Genomic DNA, 11,167 nt, shown 5'->3' with positions numbered 1-11,167 from the left:
GATATTTGGTGAAGTTTTTACAAAAATTACTCAAATAAATGCATTAATGCATAAATGCGGAGTATACTTCAATACAGATTTGACCTTTGACCTACTGTACCTTTTCAATCTCCTCATTGTCTTGCTTAACTGGAAATGGTCCTATGTTTAAAAGGTGTGTCCATAACACTATTTATAAAGCACTCTTCATTGTTAGGCTTTGTTATTGAACAAATTAAATCTTATATGGGTTATTTTTCCACTTTTGGTTTTACCCTGTCATACTGTACATGGAGCTATAACAATGAGGCTGTCAAGGGGTGAGATGTCTCCATGGTATTAAACTGGTTTGGAGAAATGTGTGTGTTCAAGTTAAAAAACACAGCACGTAACATAACATACATTTCACATTACAATGGTGTGTTCAAGGACAGGCCGAACAAAGCGTGAAATCTCAACGCTCGATGAAAAACACGGTTACGGTGGGTAAAAAAACAACAAACTGTGGGTTTTCTAACAGTTGCCTTTAAGAATTTCCCTACCAACCATGACAAAGCAATTGATCACTTGTACCGCAGTATTTGAAAGCCCTTAGCAAATAAAACATTCATATAAGAGCTGTCAAATGCAGATATATTTCTTGCAAACAACTTTTTTCCTTCATCTTTGGCCATTACCAGCATAATGGCACTATATCTGCATTATTGGGGTCGCATTATGGTTTTGGGGCGACATTGGTCAAAAACAAATAAAACATTTTTGAGGCTTTTTCTTTGCTTTTTTTATTTTTTTACTTTTTAAAAATCACTTACTCCAGCATCTTCCCCAGATTGGATGAATCACAGTATGAGTCAGTTTGAGTGTTTGTGGTGACAATTTTTCAGCACATATGATCATTTTGATCACCAGGTGGCTTTAACACACACAAACGCGCGTCAGTGTTGGCGGAACAGATGTTTGCTGTAGATGTGACAAATGTCTCTGCATTTACTGCACTTTATTTGATTTCTTTTGTCCTTACTGCTGGGAGTGATCTGTTTAAATGGAGCATGTGTGAACATCTGCACCAACAAAAGAGTAAAAAGCTGCCTTCACAAAGATGATCTTGTTCAGTTTTAATAACCTTGTTGGATTATGCAGCAGTGTATAAATGCACTGAATCATGCTGACAGCTGTAGCTGATATTTTGCTTCCTTCAGGGAGTAACCAAAATATTGGGAACATGAATCACCACAGTAATATACGCACTGTAAATGAATGTTGACTCCTAACAACAATGTTTTTATGTAGGTATGAATACACGTTACTCGGGGACTATGCAATAAGGTGTGGGGTTCCCCAAGGCTCAATTTTAGGCCTCATTATTTTTAATCTAAGTGTTGTATTGCCCTGGTGTACCCCACAAAAATATTACAAATCTACAATTATTACAAAACCCAGCCGCACACGTGCTTATAAGGACCCTAGGGCGGGACCACATTACACAATATACCAGCTGCATTGGCTCCCCGTCCGCCTAAATTAAATTCATATTATTAGTTTTTAAATGTTTAATGCACATTTTTGTATCTAGTTGACCTGCTTTTACCATATATGAGGCCCTTTTATCTTTACCTAATTCCCACCCTTGTAAAGCTGCTGGAAATGTAAATTTCTCTTGAAGACAGACATCTATGTTGTTTTTTTCACATTTTCTCAAGCACAATTCAACACAACTCCAGCAATTAAACATCAAGAGAAGAAGAGGACTCAAAAAAGAATACTCATAGCTTACCTTTTTTTTCTGTACTTCTTGAGCACTGGGGTGTACGCAGTTGTTTTTTTTATTTTTACCTGAAGCCCTGAACTATGAAATAATACGATGGTGTGTGTGTGTGCATGAACCATCATGATAATAGAAATGTTTGCATAAGAAAAACAAAACAGAGCAGAGCTCTCTTTAAGTCATGTAATGTGCTTTCCCTTTAGACGCAGCAACAGACACGGTACATTCAGCATGGATTGTTGCCTCTTTTCACATGTTCTCCTTGTTGCAAGACAGTAAAATAGAAGGTATGCAGGCAAAGTTTACATGTTCATAGGTTGGATTGAAACGTTCGTGTACACTGGACGCAACACTCAGATCACAGAGTAACAAAGGGGAAGTCCTCCATGTTTCCTAAACAATGCCTTTTACAGGATATCTCGCTGACAAACTATATACACTTTTACCGGTGTGCCGACCCAAACAAGTCCTCAAAACACCCCCACATGTATTTTGTTTCATGGAGAATGACAGAAGGAACATCGCTCCCTCCCTCCCCCCACTCTTCCAAGAAGGTAAAGGGAAAAAAAACACATTTTCACAAACAAAGGAACAAAACAGACAATTCCCAGAGATATGATTAAAGAAGCAATGAAAACGACTTCCGTATTAAAAAAAAAACATATATTTGCTGAACCACCCCCCCATGTGATCAGTCCTTGTACTCCCAATTGTCATTTAAAAATGCTCTCCTGGTCATTTATCGTAATACCAGGCTTACAAGGGCACTGCAAATCTACATACCATTTAAAGCCATGCCACATTATACACCCTGTTGGGGGTATGGGGGGGCTTTCCTCTCTTAAAGGGACATGCGCACAGTTTAGGAACAAGGGGGCAACAGCAGGTTTGGTGAATAAGATTGTAACCCCCACCCCCCACTCCCCTCCCAACCCCCAGCCTGCTGTATAGTTCATTAAAAATAAAAGCAAAATGCATGAAAATACTTGTCATCTTTTCTTTTTTTTTAAATGCATTCATTTTCATTAAGAGCAGGGATTCTCAGCCAAACTTGTAAACTTTATAATCTCATCTCCTTTAGTGCATTTTTTTTTCATACCTCCGAGTCGTCGGCCTATTTCTATAAAGCATGTGATGTCTTTTTTTCTTTTTTCTTTTTTTTTGATACTTCACAAGTGATCCACTGTGAACAGCAGTTCCCGACCAGTCACATGCACACCATGGGAAATGTTGGGCTCGACGTATGATTACTAACCTTTGACCCCTTTTGACGCTGCTGCTGCTGCTGCTACTACAGTTCAGGCAGTAAAGGGTCTGGAGACTCCCGCGTGCAGTGAACGCACCACTAACACAGTCATTTTAGCACAGCCGTCCTCTTTTTCTTAGCTTTTTGCAAGCAGCTACTTTTATAGCCTGAGGCCACCTCTACTGTCACTGAGCGTTAATATGACCTGTTTTTGTAGAGATTTTTTTTTTTAATCCATACATGATACATTGTACTGCGCACAGTGGTTTATGCGCTCGTTCTGGAAGCATAATGTTGCTGAGGACATGCAAGTTGTTGAGTATACAGCAGAGAAAAAAGCTTGATCGTTTTCAGGGATGCTCAAGCGCGAGACTCCTTCTTCAAGTGTGGTTTGTTACCCAGCACGCCGTCCATCTCGCTGACAGTTTGCGGTGTCATTTGGGATAAAATCTGCACAGGAGGAAGAGAAAATGAGAAGCTGGTGTTAGCTTCCCATTGTTTTGGTTCCTCTTTTTTCCGCATACAGTACTAGACCTCTAAAGTTGAAAGGTACATCCATGGGATTTCCCCTGGATGCGGAACGGCGCATTCTTCCCGTTTCTGTTCAAGCCATTGCCGAACCGCATCCTTGCACTAAATCTGTGCATCAATTTAGCTAAAATTGGCTTGTTTGGGTCAGGAAGTCATGCTCAAACACGACATAAATGAGCCGGTTAACTTTCAAAATAAAAAACCCAGTGCTCAAGGGTAATCATATTTTACACTTTGAAACGTCCTACTAAGACGGACCTGAAGTTAACTTGCCAAAGATTTTCAGACGTAATTTCACCTCGTTGACACAAATGGATGAGGACATGCTGATTCTGGAGGTCCAAAATCAATTAATCATAATTCAGGCTTATCCTGGACAGCTAATTGGGGACCTGTGTCAAATATCAACTGATACAGGGGCCGGGGAAGCAGGGGACCGGTTATGGTGGGGGTCGGCAAACCGCGGCTCTATCTTTAGTGGCTCCCTGGCTTTTTCAAAAATGTATTCAAGTAGAAAAAGATGAGGGGAAAAAAAAAGGTTTTGTTTTAATATGGTTTCTGTAGGAAGACAAACATGACACAAATCTTCCTAATTATTAGAAATCCCATTTATTAAACATGCTTCATTGATGAGAGTATTTGGCGAGCGCCGTTTTGTCCTACTTATTAAACTCGCCGTAGTTTGTTTACATGTATAACTTTTTCCGACGCTGCCACAGAAAGACGTGTTTTATGCCACTCTTTCTTTGTCTCATTTTGTCCACCAAACTTTTTACGCTGTGCGCGAATGCACAAAGGTGAGCTTTATTGATGTTATTGACTTGTTGGAATGCTTATCAGGCATATTTGGTCACTGCATGAGTGCAAGCTAATTGATGCTAACATGCTATTTAGGCTAGCTGTATCCATAGACATCTTATAAGTAGACGCAGCATCAACCGCTACTGCCTACTGGCGCTGACGAGACGCGGGGTCGCCATCTTGGAGTGGTGATCCGCTCCACTCAGTGCAATTCATTTGGCAGGAGCAATGAACTGTCAGTGCAGTTAATTAATCTTACCTCACTGAATACCACTGATTTGTATGCGTTTTTTTGTCGTACGTGTAGCTATGATAAAGGACACATGTTTTGGCGTGTTTTATTATTCATAGTTTGCTTAACAGTAATAGAATATTCTTATATGCTATAAGTGACCAGACGTCCGAGATCAAAACTGGGAATATAATCCCTGAGAAGGAGGAAAAAAACGGTCAGCTATTTTTAAGTTCAAGAAACAATATGATTAGGTTACATATACATGCATATAGCCTACATAAAAATTGGGTTGGAAAGCTAGACTAAATTTAGACTTGTATAATACTGTATAGCCACTGTCCATCTGATTGTCTAGTTAGCTAAAGTATATTAACCCCCCCGACCCTCTCCACAATCTGGACTGTGGTCCTAACTTTTACCTGTTGGCTTTTACAATCTTTATCTTCATCATTTATTTAAACTTTATGTTATTCAAGTATGACATTTTTAAATTCAATTAATTTCATTGACAAGCAATTCTATTATGGTCATACTCTTGTTTGCTCGCGGCTACAATTTCAGTACTATTGAAGATCTTTGCTCCTTCTCAACTCTGTGGTAATATTCTTTTCACAAAATACAACCAATAGTACATTAATGTTAAATCTTACTTGTGAAAAGTAATCCCCCGATTCCTATTTTCAACAGTCCGCTTATTTGAGCAGGAAAACGCTCTTTGTTTTCTACCTGTCACTGTCAGTTTAGGCCATACTTGCCAACCTTGAGACCTCCAATTTCGGGGGGTGGGTGCGGGGGGCGTGGTAGGGGCGGGGGCGTGGTTAAGAGGGGAGGAGTATATTTACAGCTAGAATTCACCAAGTATTTCATATATATATATATATCCCCGCGACCCCGAAGGGAATAAGCGGTAGTAAAATGGATGGATGGATGGATGGATATATATATATATATATATATATTTATCTATATATATATATATATATATATATATATATATATATATATATATATATATATATATATATATATATAAGAAATAATTGACTTTCAGTGAATTCTAGCTATATATATATATATATATATATATATATATATATATATATATATATATATATATATATATATATATATATAAAAGAAATACTTGAATTTCAATGTTCATTTATTTACACATATACACACACATAACACTCATCTACTCATTGTTGAGTTAAGGGTTGAATTGTCCATCCTTGTTCTATTCTCTGTCACTATCTTTCTAACCATGCTGAACACCCTCTCTGATTATGCATTGCTGTGTGGCACGCACAAAAGTGCTTTCATCAAATGCACTAGATGGCAGTATTGTCCTGTTTAAGAGTGTCACAACATTGCTGTTTACGGCAAACGGACTGCTTTACTGTAGACGTTCTTTATATTGTGGGAATAGCGGACTCAGGTCCGCATGGAGCTGGAGGGGGCGTGGCCTCCAGCTCCGCCTGAATTTCGGGAGATTTTCGGGAGAAAATTTGTCCCGGGAGGTTTTCGGGAGAGGCGCTGAATTTCGGGAGTCTCCCGGAAAATCCGGGAGGATTGGCAAGTATGGTTTAGGCTGCTCACCGGCTCCTCATCACCACTTCAAGATGGCGGCCGAATTTCTCGTGTCACAACAGCCAATGCTGCGTCTACTTATAAGATGTCTATGGCTTTATCTACATATTGCATCATTATGCCTTGTTTGTAAGTATATTTGAGCTCATTTAACTTCCTTTACTCATGTCCCATTTAATTTATATTTGCATGTCTCATGACACATTATCTGTATGTAATATTGGCTGCATTACTGATAATTGTTGTGTGCCACAACAAACGTCAGCATGCGACAAGTAGTCATTTTGATACTATATGCTAATATAGACACTTACATCATGTGTTGCCTTCATTGTAAAACTTATATAAGGCTTTTAACCTTTTGCGGCTCCAGACAATTTATTTTTTATTTTTGTATTTTTGGTCCAATATGGTTCTTTTAACATTTTGGGTTGCCGACCTCTGGGTTAGGGGGAGTTGAATGAGAAGTGTGTGTTCAAGATCGACCGATATGGTTTTTTCAGGGCCGATACCGATACCAATTATTAGTATTCAAGAAGGCCGATAACTGGTATTTGGAAGCGATATTCACTTGCACTAAAGGTTATTTCAATATGAACAGAATATGTTAGTAAACAGCTCACAAGGCTTTAGGTTGTTTATTTAAATATATTTTTTTAGGAAATGTTGGACCAGTAGCGACATAATGTTGAACGTGGCACTAATGTTGTGGGACTTTACACAAAGTTGCAGTGAAAAAAAAGTCAACTCTTCACAATCAGGGCAAGCAGGCTGGTGCTTGAGCATTGTTTACAACTATCTACTTGACTAATTAGGCATTTAAAAAAATACTAAATACTGGTATCAATAGTGTATATATTGTATCAGCTGATGAAAAAAAGGAAAAGACTGATACCGATAAAATGAGGCCGACACCGATATATGTGAAAATGCCAAATATCGGCGCTAATAATCGGCCGCTCTCTAGTGTGTGTGCAACGCTCGCCAGTGATGATGTTACTGTTGTGTTGTTGCTTGCTACAAATAGAAAAATAAAGTTCTACAAGGCAAAGTCGTTGTCTTTTCCAAGAGTCAAGTCAGTGCCGTCTCAGACACCTGCATGTGGGTATTGATGCAAAGCTCGAGACGTTATGCGGTGTTGTCGTTACGGACCTCCAATGGGTAACACTTTTTAATAAGTACACACTATCAAGCATTAATGAAGCAATAGTAAATACTGAATTCATAATTTATAAAACATATCTCCGGCATTAATACTCATTAGTATGCAGTTTGTAAACAGTTATAAATGTTTTACTTATTACTGTATTAATAAGCTCATCTATAAAGAGCTTAATTGTTGCAATTTTATACTTGAGTGGTTTAGCATTTCTACATTATAGGTATTGTCTATGGTTTGTTGGATCAGTGGTTCTCAAATTTTTTCACCAAGTACCACTTTAGAAAACACTTGACTACCACCATAATGTTCAACATTAAAATACAGTATAGCGTAGTAGGCCTAGTGTATGCATTATAATAAATTCAGAAGTTTTATATAACATGTTTATTATTTTTGGCCACCGTTTGAACAGTAAAACTGTGTTTGAATATAGAAAAATAAAACACTACTAGCTACTTTAATCAAGTGTTTCATTGGCATACCACAAGGTGGAGCCCGGGTACCATTTTTGGTACACATACCACAGTTTGAGAATCACTATGTTAAATCATTTAGACAGTGTATGTAAATAAGACGTAATCATTTCTGTAGGCATTTTTACATGCACTTACACATTCAATATTCAGACTTGTGCTAATGGTCATATTGTCATGTCAGTGTAATCATGTTTTGTTTCGTTTAGTTATTGGACTCTTTAGTTTCTGGCTTTTCACTCCCTTGTCTTGTTTCCATGGTTACCCATTAGTTTCACCTGTTCCACGTTTGGACTCATTGTGCACTCTTGTTTGTCACCATAGCAACCCATTAGTTTTCACCTGCCCTCACGACTCACGCACCTGTCTTTAATCATGTCACTATTATTTAAACCCATTGTTGCCAGGAAGTCTCCCTGGCGACATCATACCCCTGACTTTCTGCTTCTCACTCTGTTTACCTCTGCGCACTTCATGCCATGTCAAGTAAGTTTTTTCTATTCATGCCACAGTTAGCGACTTTTGTTCATGTCCATAGTTTTTTGCCCACGTGCAAGTCTTTTTGTTTCGTTAGTCAAGTTTGTACTTCCGCCTTGAGCGCGCTTTTTGTTCCTTTGTTAGTGTAAAATAAATCATGTCTTCACCTTCACGCCATGTCTGGTCCAAATGTTCATTTGCACCACGGGAGAACAAACCACGCCATAGTCCAAGTCTTGACACATATTCTCAACTGTGTTTATAAACCATACTGATGAGTATTTATGTCAGGAATGTGCTTTATATAAATTATGAATTCAGAATTTATAGTAGGGAACGGATTCAAATGGCCTCACTCATGGGTAGATCTCGCGTGAGAGGAAGGGGGGGGTTAATCATTTTGCAATTGCAGTCTGCTGGGGCCATATGAATCCCCTACTACTGTACTAATGCTTTATTAATGCTTAATAGTGTGTGCTTGTTATCAAGTACAGTATCTCACAAAAGTGAGTACACCCTTCAACCATTTTACTACAGTACATCTTTTCAAGGCAGAATGCCAGAAAATTAGCTTGGATATACAAAGTGTCATTCCAATAGTAATGTCCTTAGAAATAAATAATTCTTAACGGTTAAAGGTTTTACTTTTTTCCTCATATAAAGGCTGAGATATAATTTTTAGTATTTTCCTTCCAGTAAGAAATACTCGTGTACGTTTTATGTATGTACGAATTAAGCCTTCTTTTTGCTTTTCTCAGTCTTTTTGTTTATATTTCTTCATGAATTACTTTTTCTTCAGCAAATGTCTGTATTTTAATTACAGGATGTAAATTGCAACAAATTATTGCAACTTTCAATTTTTTCTGCAATGTTATTGCATCCAACACCTAAAAAAACATATGTCTATTGCAATTTTTGGTAAAAACATCTTTAAAAAAAAGGCCCACGAGATCCTGCAGGTGACTGGTGAATTTATGTCGGCGTTCAAAAATGTTGAATTTAAGATGTAAATAAAGCATATTTTGTTTGATTTGTTGACATCCTGTGCTTTTTGGTGTTATTGTTACAAATAAAACATTGATTACAAATCCATCAAATCACAATATTATTAGAAAAAATAAGACTTAAAACTTTGCAACTTTTGCCGCAACAATCAGGCATTTTAGGCTCCAACAATCACACAAAAGGCAAATAAAAATGGAGCTTAATGTAAAGTGCAAGCGGTTACGCCCCTCTTCCAGTCTAAAAGCACTTACAGGTGGCTCCATCTTGCTTGTGACATAAAAAGAAACAGCAAAAAGAAGCGACAAAAGGAAGTTCCTTTATATTTCCTATGCTTATCTTGTTTTTTTGCTCAAGTTTTGTCTCTCCTGTAGCGTCCGTGAACATGTACATGCGCATGCCTCATGTCCAATTATGCAAATTAGACCAAGACGTCATCTAACTCCCTCGCGTTTCGCACCAACCCACCGCCACAAATAAATTGCTGTCCTGTGGGAAAACACAGTTGTCTCTATTTCTCTGATTTCCTCCGGGAGACGTCAATTGTAAATGGAAATGCATTGGAGGTTAATGAAGTGTTTGACTTTCGACGTTCCACGACGGACTTTAATTTGTCACATTCAGGCGAGAACGGGGTTGGTTGTCACAAGTTTTACTCTAGTCTGTATTTCTGAAAATAAAAACATCCCCCAATAAACAGTCCTACATCAAATTGAAGCTTGACGTGTTGGTTAATACAATTATTTTGCCTTTGATTATCCAACTCATTGTAACAAAAAAGTAATCAACTAAGAAAGTCCCAATGTGATAACCAACCCCATAGTGCAGTGTTTTTCAACCTTTTTTGAGCCAAGGCACACCACCAGCAGAAATCATTAAAAAACGACACTCAGTTGACAATAAAAAGTTGTTGTCGCAATTGTTGTATATGACTTTAAAGCATAACCAACCATGCATTACTATAGCTCTTGTCTCAAAGTAGGTGTACTGTCACCACCTGTCACATCACCCCCTGACTTATTTTGAGTTTTTTGCTGTTTTCCTGTGTGTAGTGTTTTTAGTTCTTGTTTTGCGCTCCTATTTTGGTGGCTTTTTCTCTTTTTTTGGTATTGTCCTGTAGCAGCTTCATGTCTTCCTTTGAGCGATATTTCCCGCATCTACTTTGTTTTAGCAATCAAGAATATTTCAGTTGTTTTTATCCGTCTTTGTGGGGACATTGTTGATTTTCGTGTCATGTTCGGATGTACTTTGTGGACGCCTTTTTGCTCCACAGTAAGTCTTTGCTGTCGTCCAGCATTCTGTTTTTGTTTCCTTTGTAGCCAGTTCAGTTTTAGTTTTGTTCTGCATAGCCTTCAATAAGCTTCAATGCCTTTTCTTAGGGGCACTCAACTTTTGTTTATTTTTGGTTTAAGCATTAGACACCTTTTTACCTTCGCACTGCCTCCCGCTGTTTCCAACATCTACAAAGCAATTAGCTACCGGCTGCCACCTACTGATATGGAAGAGTATTACACGGTGACTCTGCCGAGCTCTAGACAGCACCGACACTCAACAACTACACATCATTTGCAGAGTATGATTACTGGTTTGCAAAAATATTTGTAACCCAAATAGGTGAAATTCCACGGCACACCAGACTGTATCTCACGGCACACGAGTGTGCCGCGGCACAGTGGTTGAAAAACTGGGCCATAGTGGACGGTTGCCACAAGAAAATCATCAATGTATTGACAAGTTCATAAATACACAACGTAATGCATTGTAACACATAAAATACAAACAAATTTAAATAAAGAAATAAAAATATGCATTGTAACACAAACTGAGCAAGGAAAATAAACACAAAATACATATTTTCCATATATGTGATATGTTTTGAATTTTTTTGCCAGCATCAAGGCTAACA

General features: G+C 38.1%; 1 protein-coding gene across 3 annotated transcripts in view; it reads right to left on the bottom strand.

Annotated features, from left to right (window-relative positions):
• Window positions 1–1,917: 1,917 nt before the first annotated feature.
• Window positions 1,918–11,167, bottom strand: part of LOC133607589 (voltage-gated potassium channel subunit beta-2) — a 65,682-nt gene continuing 56,432 nt past the window's right edge. For all 3 annotated transcript variants that reach the window (XM_061962365.1, XM_061962363.2, XM_061962364.2), the window contains one exon: window positions 1,918–3,440. In XM_061962365.1, coding sequence (XP_061818349.1) covers window positions 3,351–3,440 — 90 coding nt within the window. In that variant the 3' untranslated portion in view covers window positions 1,918–3,350. The remainder of the gene's footprint in view (window positions 3,441–11,167) is intronic.

The sequence above is a fragment of the Nerophis lumbriciformis genome, linkage group LG09 (assembly GCF_033978685.3).
Source record: "Nerophis lumbriciformis linkage group LG09, RoL_Nlum_v2.1, whole genome shotgun sequence".
NCBI classification, from domain to species: domain Eukaryota; kingdom Metazoa; phylum Chordata; class Actinopteri; order Syngnathiformes; family Syngnathidae; genus Nerophis; species Nerophis lumbriciformis.
The sequence above is the reverse complement of the archived record's forward strand: the minus strand, read 5'-3'. Positions and strand labels throughout refer to the sequence as shown.